The 13602-nt window shown below is 48.5% G+C and overlaps 1 protein-coding gene across 1 annotated transcript in view; it reads left to right on the forward strand.

Annotated features, from left to right (window-relative positions):
• Positions 1–12554, forward strand: part of LOC132571943 (C-type lectin domain family 2 member D-related protein-like) — a 34139-nt gene extending 21585 nt beyond the window's left edge. The window contains exons 6-8 of the mRNA XM_060238735.1: positions 4946–5130; positions 7099–7202; positions 12401–12554. Of these exons, the coding sequence (XP_060094718.1) occupies positions 4946–5130; positions 7099–7202; positions 12401–12539 (428 nt within the window). The 3' untranslated portion in view covers positions 12540–12554. The remainder of the gene's footprint in view (positions 1–4945; positions 5131–7098; positions 7203–12400) is intronic.
• The last annotated feature ends 1048 nt before the right edge of the window (positions 12555–13602 follow it).

The raw sequence follows: 13602 nt of genomic DNA on the forward strand, positions 1-13602 counted from the left end.
CATTTGTCAGCTGTGACTTGATGGCAAAAGCATCAACAAATTATTGTTTCCAAATTGTTGTGCACACAAACTTGTCTGGCTGACCTTTAATACTTGGTTCTACCCTTTCACAAAGGCAATTATTGTATATTTTCAAGTTGCGCCTTTCTTTTTGTTATTCTTTGGGGGGGGACCACTGGGGGGGTGGTATCAGTCCACAGAAATACTTCTTGTTATGACACTCTTCCCACCCCCCGTAATATGGAAAACACTGACTTCACAACATTTCTAATTGTGAATCAATATTGGTGTGAAAGGGAAACATTCACATTGGTTTTGCAAAGAGAACACCTTTAGTGTTGGCCCAAGCTTGGTCATGTATTATAACCAATGAAATCATGGCATACAAATATTCTTTTGAGAAAGGGCAACAGTTGGCTCACACTTATCTGAAACTTGTGTCAGGTTGTTTAGCTCAAGAAGTAGCAAGAAACATCTGGTCCCTCAGATGGGTAACTGGCTGATGCCCAATGAACATCTTTTGTTGTGGTTGTTTTGTCTTTTAATGTAACATTATTTTAATATATCCGTCGATTCAAGTATAAATCTGTTTTAAAATCAAGCTGCTATGTAGTTATACAAAGAACACTATTAAATTCATTATTATACCTTCCATCACTAGCACACTTAAAATAAAATCTGTTTTACAATGGTTTACTATTACAAGTATGTCAGAATATAAGATTGATTTTAAAAACTTGCATTTTTAAAAAAAATGGCGAGGGCTATTTTTGAACAGGAATACACAGGAATACAGTTCCAGCTGGCTTGCCATCAGGGGTGTGGCCTAATATGCAAATGAGCTCCTGCTGGGCTTTTTCTACAATAAAAGCCCTGAAAATGGCAATGGTCCTGCCTTTGATTGGCCACCTATCTCCCACCTATCCTGCCAAATAGTATAGTCACTTGGTCAGGATTTGGGAAGCTTTTCAAACAGATGATTTCTGTGCTTCCACTTGCAGCCTAGATGACAGAGAACAGTTCCCCGGGACAAAATGGCTGCTTTGGAGGGTGAGCTCTACTGTATTATACCCTGCTGAGGTCCTCCCACAATGCCCCCCCTCAGATTCTACCCCCCCCCCCCAAAATCTCCAGGAATTTCCCAACTCAAAGTTGGCAACCCTATCTTGGGCCATAATTTGCCATCCTCTGAACTAGACACTGTGAGGAAATGAGTTCAGAGACATGGAGTGGCAGCTTTTTTACTCTTTCTGTAATATCATTGCGAGGTCCAATTCAAGAAATATCTGGGGACTTTGTGGGTGGAGCCAGGGGCAAGGTTGTGACAAACACAATTGAACTCGTCCATGGCGACACTGGGACTCTCTCAATTTGTCACGACTCCCACGCATCAGGCCGGGCATACATTAGACCTGATCTTTGCAGCCGGGATTTTGGTGAACGATATCGCCGGAGAAGCGGTACCATGGTCGGATCACCTAGCCCTTAAGGCCCGTGTGGGGATGCCGCCCCAACCCTGTATGGGCGGAGAGCCTATTTTGGCTCGCCCTCGGGGCTTGATGGACCCGGAACGGTTCCAAACGGCCCTAAGGGATCCCTGGCCCACTGGCAATTCCCTCGATGACCTGGTGGAAATCTGGCAGGGCCAGCTGTCCAGGGCTATCGACGAAATTGCACCCCGGCGCCCTCTGCGCCCTCGCACGAAGCTGGCTCCATGGTATACCTTGGAGTTACGCCAGCTGAAACAAGGGCTCAGACGACTAGAGAGGCAGTGGAGGCATACTCGGGACGAAGCAACGAGAACATCCTATAGAACGTTTATGAAGTCTTATGAGGTGGCAGTCAAGGCTGCAAAGAAAGATTACTTTGCAACCAAGATTGCATCTGCAAACTCGCGCCCAGCACAATTATTTAGAATAATTGGGGATCTTACAACGTTGCCACAAGGCAAACCAAATGTTAGAGAATTAGGAATAGGCTGTGAGGCATTTGCGAAATACTTTGCAGATAAAATCTCGCTGCTCCGCCAAGACCTGCCTACCACATTAGATACAGTGAGTGAAATTGAGGCTCCGTGCCTGTCTTCAGGTTTAGTGCTGGACCACTTCGACCCACTCAGCCTGGAGGAAGTCGACAGAATCCTCTCTGCTGCTCGCCCGACAACATGTGATCTGGACCCTTGCCCCTCCTGGCTGATTAAATCTTGCCAAGGGGAGCTTAGATGCCCTTTACGGGACATCATAAATAGATCCCTTTTAGAGGGGCATTTTCCAACACCTCTGAAAGAGGCTTTGGTCCGCCCTCTCCTGAAAAAAGCTACAGCAGACCCGGCCGAATTGGCGAACTACCGGCCGGTGTCCAATTTACCGTTCTTAGGTAAAATTATTGAGAGGGCCGTGGCGTTGCAGCTACAGGGGTTTCTGGATGACGCTTCTGTTTTAGACCCATGTCAGTCTGGTTTCCGGCCGGGCCATGGGACGGAGACGGTGCTGGTCGCCTTAGTGGATGACCTCCAACGGCAACTGGATCGGGGCGGCGTTGCGGTACTGATGCTGTTAGATCTGTCGGCTGCATTTGATACAGTCGACCATCGGCTACTGACGCGCCGCCTCGCCGACATTGGGGTCGAGGGGTTGGCCTTGCAATGGCTTTCCTCCTTTCTCCTAGGTCGGGGACAGAGGGTGGCTATCGGGAGCGAGCGGTCCCGGAGGCGCACACTGGATTGTGGGGTGCCCCAGGGAGCAGTTCTCTCCCCGATGCTGTTTAACATCTATATGCGCCCCCTTGCCCAGATTGCCCGGCGGTTTGGGCTGGGTTGTCATCAATATGCAGATGACACCCAGCTCTATCTACTAATGGATGGCCGGCCCGACCCCGCTCCAGGGAATCTCGACCGGGCATTACAGGCTGTAGCGACATGGCTCAGGCTGAGTGGGCTGAAGTTGAACCCAGCGAAGACAGAGGTCCTATGCGTGGGTCGCGGCGCTCTGGGAAGGGAAATAGCTCTCCCGGCCTTCGATGGTGCGCCATTGAAAGCAGCGCGCCAGGTAAAGAGTCTGGGTGTTTTACTGGAGCCTTCATTATCGATGGAGGCCCAGATAGCAGCCACTGCCAAGTCAGCATTCTTCCATCTGAGGCGGGCAAGGCAGTTGGCCCCTTTCCTTGAGCGCCGGGACCTCGCAACAGTGATCCACGCAACGGTCACCTCAAGACTAGACTACTGTAACGCCCTCTACTTGGGGCTACCTCTGTGCCGGACCCGGAAATTGCAGCTAGTGCAGAACGCGGCGGCCAGGCTGTTGTTGGGACTCCCGAAACGGGAGCATATATGGCCGGGACTACGTGAACTGCACTGGCTGCCGATTATATACCGGGTCCAGTACAAAGTGTTGGTCGTTACCTTTAAAGCCTTATATGGCCGAGGACCTGCCTACCTGAGGGACCGTCTTTCCCCATATGAACCCCAGAGAGCACTGAGGTCAACGGGGAAAAACTTAATGACTATCCCTGGGCCGAAGGAAGTTAAATATCAGAGCACCAGAATACGGGCCTTCTCGATCGCGGCCCCTACCCTATGGAACCGACTCCCCGAGGAGGTGCGGGCTCTGCGGAGCCTTGAACAGTTCCGCAGGGCCTGCAAGACCATCCTTTTTAAATCAGCATATTCGGACTGCTAAGAAAAATGGTAATTAAAGATCCGCCAATGCGGTCCAAAGATCTATACCGCAGTATAATTGTATCTACTAGACTGGTTTTTAATTTAATGTTTTAATGTTTTATTGTTCTATAATGTAATTCTAATGTTTTATTTATTATGGTGTGTTTTTATGGATTGCTGTTAGCCGCCCTGAGCCTGCCAAGGTGGGGGAGGGCGGGATATAAATGAAATTAATAAATAATAAATAAATAAACTCAAGCAAGGGAGTTCTGGCCATCACATTTAAAGGGACTGCACACCTTTTAAATGCCTTCCCTCCATTGGAAATAATGAAGGATAGGGACACCTTTATGGACACCACTGGTCCAATCTTTTTGAAACTTGGGCAGTCTTTTGAGGAGAGGCACCAAATGCTATGCTGCAAACGTGGTGCCTCTACCTCAAAAAACAGCCCCCCAGAGCCCAGATACCAGCAGATCAATTCTCCATTATACTCTATGGGAATTAGTCTCTGTAGGGAATAATGGACTGCCCAGCAGACATTTCCCTCCCCCTCCCTGGTTTCTGATGACCCTGAAGTGGGGGGAGGGCCTTCAAACCAGGGGATCCCCTGCCTCCAACTAGGGATTGAGCAACCATCAAAGAGCTACGCGGATAATGGAGCAGGGAAACAGGGGAAAACCCTCTGCGAAAACCAGCCTCACTATAATAAGCAAAGTTTGTATTTAGACTTACTATACCAACTAGAAATTACTGTAAGCATCAGCATTTGAATGTGACTATAATTTTTCTTGAAAGCTCGTAGAAGCGAAAGCGAAACACTGGATAAAGTACTGCCGCGTTGCATTCTACTGTCTGTCCCTTGCTGTACAGAGGAAGAATTTTATGGAGCGTAGGTCTCCTTGAAAAACTGCCTTACTGAATTATTATTCTCCAGAGCGTGGATCTCCATATAGGATTTTTTCTTTGGAATTTCAGCCAACGCCCAGCTGTGGAGGAATATCGGACATTTACTGCCTTTGGAGTGACTTTAGGTGTGGGTTTTTGTTCCTTTTGCACTTTTTTTGTAATACTGAAAATCTGTGATGAATCTGTAATTTTAGAATTGTCAATGGAACACAAACTTTGCTTATAATTGTGAGGCTGGTTTTCGCAGAAGGCTTTTCCCTGCTCCAACTGGAGATTGGCAACCCTATTCTCTAATGTCTATTTGCACCCCAAGCCCCTTGAGGAAAGGATGGAGATTACAAACATGACCCATAAAACAATGATGATTCTTGTTGTCAGTGGCTAAACCCCATTTGCCGTCCTCCTCCTCCGTCACTGCCACCCCTTGTTGCCCACGTGGCTGGATCACGACCCAAGGGAGCTGCTTTCACTTCTTGGATCTGGAAGGGGCCTGGGAAGCCGGCCAACAGCACTGCTCCTCTCTTGGGGCCTCCTTGGCGGTGATTGATAACTTAGAGAAACTGGTAAGAGAAGGAGCTGCTAATGCAGCCTCCACAACGTAGCTGCCGCACCAACATTGTACAAGTTTGGGTGTGAGCTCATAATTTCTTTTGAATAAAGTGGGCAGCTATATTTCTCAGCTATGCTTCAAGCTGCAAAATGCCTTTCAGCTGTTGTGCATGTGGTTTTATATCTGACTGCGCTGCAAATGAGCTTGCAGAGAATATCATGTTTGAAGGTGTTGCTTTCTCTTAAGGTTCTTTTTTTTGTATGAATCTTAGTATTTTTTAATGTTACCATGGATTTTATTTTTATTACATTTTATTAAAATTATATCTCGCCCTCCCCATAAGTAGGCTCAGAGCAGCTAACAGGCCATTATGGCCTTAAAACATATAATCATAAAAGCGGTCAATAGAAGTTTCTATACATTAAGATACAGTACATAAAATTTAAAACTCCATTATAATACTAGGTGCAACATCATTACCAATACCCTCCAGCAGTCTCATAGGGTATGGCGTTTATAATATTGGTGCAGTGATAGTAATGGAACAATCGATTCTCTGGTGACTTGGCAGCAATCTCCCAGTTGTTCAGTGAAACATGAGACAGAACAATTCATTGAAATGCAAAAGGGTACAATGGGTTCCACCCCATCATCATTCTATTCCCTGAATTTTCATTTAGTCAGAATTCTATCCAATTCCTCACTTTAAGAATTGCTACTCGCCTGCATTCTGGGTGAGCAGCTCTGAGATGACTGACAGCATCCACCAAAAAATTCATTTGCCTATGGTGTCAGTCAGGGCTTTTTTTGTAGCAGGAACTCCTTTGCATATTAGGCCACACCCAACTAATGTAGCCAATCCTCCAAGAGCTTACATTAGGTCCTGGAGTAAGAGCCCTGTAAGCTCTTGGAGGATTGGCTACATAAGAGGGGTGCAAAGGAGTTCCTGCTACAAAAAAAGCCCTGGACTGTCAGTCAGAGGAAAGAGATGAGTACAGAAGCCATCCTGAGTCATATGGAACTCCATTCCAGAGGAGTTTGAGCGGGAGATCTTCCTGTTGGTCAGGTCAACGCTCTCATTTTGCAGAACCGGATTAACAATTAGGCCAAGTAAGCACTGGCCTATGGGCCCCCACACTTTTAGGGGCCCTGGGCTGGCTTTCACCCCCAGTTTCCCCCCTGCTTGCAACCCTCATAGCCTGCTCATACAGGCAGCAACTGAGCGGCTCTTTGCCCGACTTGCCTGGTGCAGCTGATGCTGGCATCATCGCCAAGTTTGCCACTCTTTGCGTCTCCCACAGCTTTGGCAAAGGGGCTTTTAAGAGAGGCCTGCAGGCTGCAGCAGGGGCTGGGGGTAGTGGGGTGGGTGCTCAGACTCTGAGATAATTTGTAAGGGGGCCCCCAAGATTTCAACTGCCTAGGGGTCTCTACAGGGTTTAATCTGGCACTGTCATTTTTGCCATCATTGATGGTACCTGAAATCTGCCACCCAAGATGGTCACCTCACTTTACTACCTGTGGTTCAAAAGGAAGGAGGTATGGGTCATGGTGTGGTTGAGTACGACAGAAAGTACTGTCTACTGCAGTTTGCCTCTCGTGCTATCAGATATCAGGTCTTGCCTTTATAATGTGCATAAGATTGCACATTTTATCCAGGCTAGGAACAAAGGGTAACACTTAGGACAAGTCAGGGAACAGGCGTAGAACTAACTGCAAGAGCTTTCTGCTTGACTCTGGGGCTGGTACGAACTGCACTGGACAGGCATGTGTCCAGTGTGACATTTTTGCTGATGACTTTGCACATTTACTCCCCCTCAAAAAAGTGTGAAACCCATTGAAATCTTGGCTTTTATACACAAAATTCTACCAGTTGCTCAGAGATTGAAAAAATATGTTTTCTTCAAATCAGTTGGCATCCTTATATGGGAAAGTCCTTCTTCTGAAAAGCAATATTTCTTGGTTGTTTTGTTTTAAAAATCAGAATTCTGCAGTGCCTCACAAAGTATCCTTCAACTACTGGGTGGGCCTTCTCAGAGAACCAGGAGAGAGCTGGAAATGGCCTGACGGTACTGCCTTCAACAACTAGTGAGTTCCTATTTCCTTAACTCAAGTATGTTCAAGAACTGGAATACAGGATTGCAACAGGGCATCCTATATTGGTCTGAGGTGGCTGCGGAGACCATAGTGGGGGGGGGGGGATGACCGGCCTGGGGATTCCAGTACTCCTGGGGAGGGGAAGGTATGATGGTGGGAACAGACATAAAAGTAATGGAAGGCGGCTGAGACATGTAGGTGCTCGGCCCCCTTCCAGTCTGCGTCCCATCCCAATGGTGATAAGGGGTGGGGCCAGGTTGAATTACTCGCCTCCATCACTGGTGTTATGTAATGCCAGGTCCATAAATAATAAGACCTCAATCTTTCAGGACTTCCTGTGCGAACAGTATATGGACCTGGCATGCGTGACTGAGACCTGGGTACGTGACGGGGAGATGGTAGCCCTGTCCCAAGTGACCCTCCCAAGGTACTCAGTCTTTCACCAGTCATGGACTAGCGGGCGGGGGGGAGGCATGGCACTATTCATACAGGAGGCTTACTCCTTCCGGGCTCTCCCGGCTCCAGAGATTGACGGCATTGAATGTGCAGGTCTGAAGTGGGATGTTGGAGAGGGTTTGGTCATCTGGCTGGTGTACCGACCACTTAACACACCAGCCAGCGCCTTATCGTCCCTGATGGAGGCCACAACAGGCTGGGCATTGGAACACCCAAGGCTTTTAATCCTGGGTGATTTCAGTGTCCATGCCGATGACGTGGACTCCAATCAGGCGATGGACCTAGTGTCATCCATAGCTACGCTAGGACTCTCTCAATTTGTAACAACATCCACACATCAGGCCGGGCACATGCTGGACTTGATCTTTGCATTGAGGGTTACAGTGGCCCGAATTACTGCTGGTGCAGTGCCATGGTCGGACCGCTATGTCCTGAAGGACCGTGTGGATGTGCCACCCCAAACCCGTTTAGGCGATGAGCATATTTTAGCTCGCCCGTGGCCCCCTGGCGATTCACTTGATGACATGGTCGAGTCCTGGCAAAATTGGCTCACCATGGCCATCGACAAGATCGCTCCCCAGCACCCTCTGCACCCCCGCTCAAAGATGGCACTGTGGTACAACACGGATCTGCAGCTGATGAAACGGAGGCTCAGACGGCTAGAGTGGCAGTGGCAGCATACTCACGATGAAGTGACCAGAACATCTTATAGAGAGTATATGAGATCCTATGAGATGGCAGTCAAAGCCACAAAGAAAGCTTACTTTGCGGCCAAGATTACATCTGCGAATTCGTGCCCGGCTCAATTATTTAGTATCATTTGGACTCTTACAACTCTGCTGCAAGGCAGACCAAGTCATAGGGAATTGGAAATAGGCTGTGAGGCTTTTGCAACTTTCTTCGTAGTCTCATTGCTCTGCCGCGACCTCCCCGCCACAATTGAAACAGTATGTGAGCTCAAGGCTCCGTGCCTGTTTTCCGGATCAGTTCAAGACAGTTTTACAACACTCGGCTTGGAGGAAGTCGACAGAATCCTCTCTACTGCGCGCCCAACAACATGTGATTTGGACCCTTGTCCATCCTGGCTGATTAAAGTGTGCCGGATGGAGCATCAGTATCCTGTGCTTGATATTGTAAATAGATCCCTCTCTGAGGGGCTTTTTCTAAGGCCCCTCAAAGAGGCGATAGTCTTTCCCCTCTTGAAAAAACCAACATCAGACCCAGCCGAATTGGCACCCTTCGGTCGGTCTTGAATTTACCCTTTTTGGGTAAAATCATTGAGAGGGCAGTAGCGCTGCAGTTAGAGTTTTCTGGAGGACACTGCCGTCCTAGACCCGCACCAGTCTGGCTTTCGCCCAGGCCATGGGATGGAGACAGTGCTGGTCACCTTAGTGGATGATCTTCAGCGACATCTGGCCCGAGGTGGGTCGGCAGTGCTGATGTTGTTGGACCTGTCGGCGGCATTTGACACGGTCAACCATCAGTTGCTGGTTCACCACCTCGCCAATGCAGGGATTCAGGGGTTGGCCTTGCAATGGCTCTTCTCTTTTCTCCTTGGTCGGGGACAAAGGATGGCGATTGGGGGACAATTGTCCCAGAGACATCCGCTTAATTGTGGGGTGCCTCAGCGGGTGGTGCTCTCCCCGATGTTGTTTAGTATCTATATGCGCCTCCTTGCCCAGATTGTCCGGAGATTTGGACTGGGTTGCCATCAGTACGCTGATGACACCCAGCTCTATCTGCTGATGGATGGCCGGCCTACCTCTGCCTCAGAAAGTCTAGACCTGGCACTGCAAGCCATGGCAGGGTGGCTCAGGCTGAGTCGTCTGAAGCTGAATCCAATGAAAAGCGAGGTTCTTTGTTTGTGGTGGTCTAGGAAGGGAAATCCCCCTACCAGCTTTCGATGGGGCACCATTGATATCGGCGCCCAAAGTCAGAAGCTTGGGGGTGCTACTGGAGCCCACATTGGCTATGGAGGCCCAGATAGCAGCCACTGCAAAATCCGCCTTTTTCCACCTTAGGCGGGCACGACAGTTGGTCCCCTTCCTGGAGCACAGCGACTTAGCAACTGTGATTCATGCAATGGTCACTTCCAGACTAGACTACTCAATGCCCTCTACATGGGGCTGCCCATGTCCCGGATCCGGAAACTGCAGCTGGTGCAGAATGTGGCAGCCAGGCTGTTACTGGGTATCTCTATACGGGAACACATACAGCCAGGACTGCGCAAACTGCACTGGCTGCCAGTAGTATTCCGGATTCGCTAGAAGGTGCTGGTTATTATTTTTAAAGCCCTATATGGCCGAGGACCTGTCTACTTTAGGAACCGTCTCTCCTCACATGTTCCCTAGAGGGTACTTAGATCTGGATTGCAGAATTTACTGTCAATCCCAGGGCCGAGGGAGGCGAGACTGAAGGCTACCAGAGAAAGAGCCTTCTCAATTGCGACCCCCCCACTGCTGGAACCAACTCCCAGAAAAGGTAAGGGCCTTGCAGGACCTTGCCCAGTTCTGCAAGGCCTGCAAAACAACTCTATTTCGACTGGCCTTCAGCCCAACTATGTAGATGCCCAACATCACTGAACATACTGTACCAAAATTGTTTAGCACCAAAAATTGTTTTAATACTTTTAAACTGTTTTAAATTGTTTTAATTATTTAATTGATAACGGATTACAAATTTAATTGTTTGCTTATTGTTTTTACTGTCTGATGTTAAATTGTTGTTAGCCGCCCTGAGCCTGTTTTGGCGGGGAGGGCGGGATATAAGAATGAATGAATGAATAAAAAAACCACAGGCCCTCCTGAGGATGTTTTCACACATAAGGCTTACATCAACTTTGCTTTAATTCCTAACACAGATACAAAAAGGAGGCTTCTGGCTAGGGCTGCCAGTCCTGCTCTAGCAAATGCTGGGAGATTTTTAGGGGATGCCCGTGGAGGGTGGAGCTCAGGCCTGTAGCTACAGGGAGCCTGTAAGGGCCCTGCCCCCTGACTTCTCTGTCAGGTGCTCCAACTTAGATGCCCCTGACCTTCCCTCCCTCCCCTTTCCCCCCTACCACCACCGTGGGGTTGAAAGCTGAGAGGTTAGGGGCTGTTCCCCCCTCCCCCCATGATTTAAAATGCATGGGAGGGATACCCAGGAGCAGCTGCTGCCCCTCCCACACCAAAGGGCCATCAAGGGGTGGTGGTGGCAGGGGGGTAGGAGGAAAGATCAGGCACCCTGAGTTGGGTGCCCTGAGTCATGGCAGCGGTGGACAGGGGAGGGGACCTGCTAAGTGCCCCCTGACTTTTTTACATCCCCCCCCCCTTTTAAAATCCTGGCTATAGGCCTGGTGGAGTTTGGAGGTCTGTCATCACTTTCTCTGTGCTGCTCTAGAATTTCTCCCAATGGTCTTTAGCATGGTGGTTGGGGGAAATTCCTAGAATGTTACCATCAATGCTTCTCCCTCCCCATTTCCCCCCCACTGCCAAAATTAGTGAAGCAATGGACTGTAACTGGGAGCAGCATGCTGCCACCACACAGAGGACAACCCTACTTCTGGCACCTTACATCCCCACTTGCTCCCCCCACCTTGCCAGCTGGTGCTTCTCTACTGCCTTTGGGCCTGCTTTCCTTCCATGTCTACTTGTTCCGTCTCTGCTTCCTTCCACCTCCATTGTGTTCCACTTCCTTCCTCTCCTATCTCATCACCTCCAGCTCCATTCCCCATTCCCTTCTTCCCTTTCCACTGTCGCTTGCTCCTAAAGCCATTTCTGTATTCCGCTCTCATCAGCTGCCACTTTCCCCTTCCGTGTCCCCCTCTTCTCCCCCAATATGCAACCCACAGGGTTTCTCCAGCTCACTGCAGCATTAGTAGACATCTAGTTCAGTGCTTGGGGTAGGGATCCGAACCCTTCCTTGACTTCCCTGGCACACTGTATGCAAGGCATTGGCTTGTTTGGGATTGTGCCTAAAGCTTACAACGTCTTCTCATGCATTTTTTTCTACTTTCCCTCCTCATTTTAAAAATGTTCCCCTTGGAAAACCTGAGGGTCCCCCTAGTTTTGAGAAATCTTTATCCTAGCCCTGGGTGGCCCCATTGTACAGATCTTTTGGTCCACACAGTGGGGCTACACGTGTCTGTTAGATATGTAGATCTGTAGAGACCTCAGGCTTTTAAAGTTTTTGTTTGTTTGTTTCTTTTAGTTTTAAACTTTCTTCATCCCTTTTTTGGGGGGTATTTTTATATTTTTATGGATATGTGCGTGCACCCACCTGGAAGTCATGATGACCTCTAATGACTGACCCCTACTGGGAGCCTTGAGGATATTCAGAGAGGTGGCTGAGTAAAGCCTGCCCCCACCTCCCGACCTCTGGCATTTCAAGGAGATCTCCCATCCAATACTTGCCAGAGTTGGCCCTGCTTAGCTTCCAAGATTGGGTTTGCCTGGGCTATCCATGTCAGGGCTAGCTTTAGAAAGTTTAATTGGGTCTGTTTCCGCTCTTTATGGTTTCATACACCTCACTCGGACTGCATCTGTAAGCAGGGCTTTTTTGGTAGAAAAAGCCAGCAGGAACTCATTTGCTTATTAGGCCACACACCCCTGACACCAAGCCAGCCGGAACTGCATTCCTGTGCGTTCCTGTTCAAAAATAGCCCTGTATGTAAGAAAGGAAAGGCAAAAATATCATAAACAAACATATCAATGTGCATATGCAAACTAGCCCCTTTTATTGTTCTTCTCTTGCAGCTTTGAAGTGGAAGGAGAAGGGCCGTGTGCTTATCTAAACAACAGAGTTGTGAGCAGCGCTAATTGTTCCACTGAGAAGAAATGGTTGTGCAGCCAGAGAGCAAGACAAGGAACCCCCGGCCATTGCAAAGGAACGTGAACGCTTCAGGAATGAGCTTTTTCAGACAAGCTACTAGTGCTTTCCCAAGTTGTTAGCTGCCACTTGCGTGCATGTGCAGTGGTGCGTCAGTTAGCCCCTGGTCTCTTAGGATGGCATCCCTTGCCAGAGACATTGGGGATCTGGGGATCCTTTCTGCCCAGGCTTTCTAAGAGTATGACTTCCAGAGCCAGTAGATTGGAAATCAGGCCTACAGTATCGTAGGAGAACACCCTAAAACTAGAGTTGTTTTCACGTCTTGTTATTATAGTGCAAATTTAGGGTACAATAGTAGATACCTGCTGCCTGGATGAAGGGTATCTTGCAATTAGGGCTTTTTTTCTGCAGGAGCCCACAGGAGCAGAGCTCCACCGGGGCTGGCCAGAGCTCCAGCTGGCCTCACCTGCCATGTGGCAGCCACGTGCTCCCAGGCCAGGCGATGTGTCCTAAAATGCAAATTAGCTCCTGCTGGGCTTTGTCTACAGCAAAAAGGGCACTGTCTGCAGTGATTAAACTGAGCCAACTGCCTCAGCTTTCCTTTTGGATGGAGTTGTGAGAAATCCCTGAGAACACAACCTAAGATGTAACTGAAAGACTGAAAAAACATATAAGCCTTCCATTTTTAAAAACTTCATGATTCAGACTCATGATATTTGAGGCCTACTGATTGTTCAGGGCCTAACCTAAAGGTTTTGGATTTTGTCAGGAGGCCTCTAGTTTTCTTAAAGTCTCAGGTATTGGTGGAAGGCAACATCTTCCACTCAAGGTATGCCTCTGTCCTGCTGTCGTGAGTATGTATCTAAATGACTGAATCGTGAGTGGCAACTGAGCTATTCAGAGAAAATCTAATAAACACAATATATAACTGGTGTCCTATGAGAGTGTGCCTTTGCAGCGTCAATTTATTGGTCATTCTAGCCCAGGGATCTCCAGCCACATAAAGCCTGTAAGGACTTTTGGAATTTTGGGAAGAATTAATGGGAACCGCCACAAAACATCTGCCATGGAGACAATCACAAAATGTTGGGGGTTTCCAAGGCAAGCATCCAGTGATGAAACTGTTTCT

This window comes from Heteronotia binoei, chromosome 5 (genome assembly GCF_032191835.1).
Source record: "Heteronotia binoei isolate CCM8104 ecotype False Entrance Well chromosome 5, APGP_CSIRO_Hbin_v1, whole genome shotgun sequence".
In the NCBI taxonomy this organism is placed as follows: Eukaryota; Metazoa; Chordata; class Lepidosauria; order Squamata; family Gekkonidae; genus Heteronotia; species Heteronotia binoei.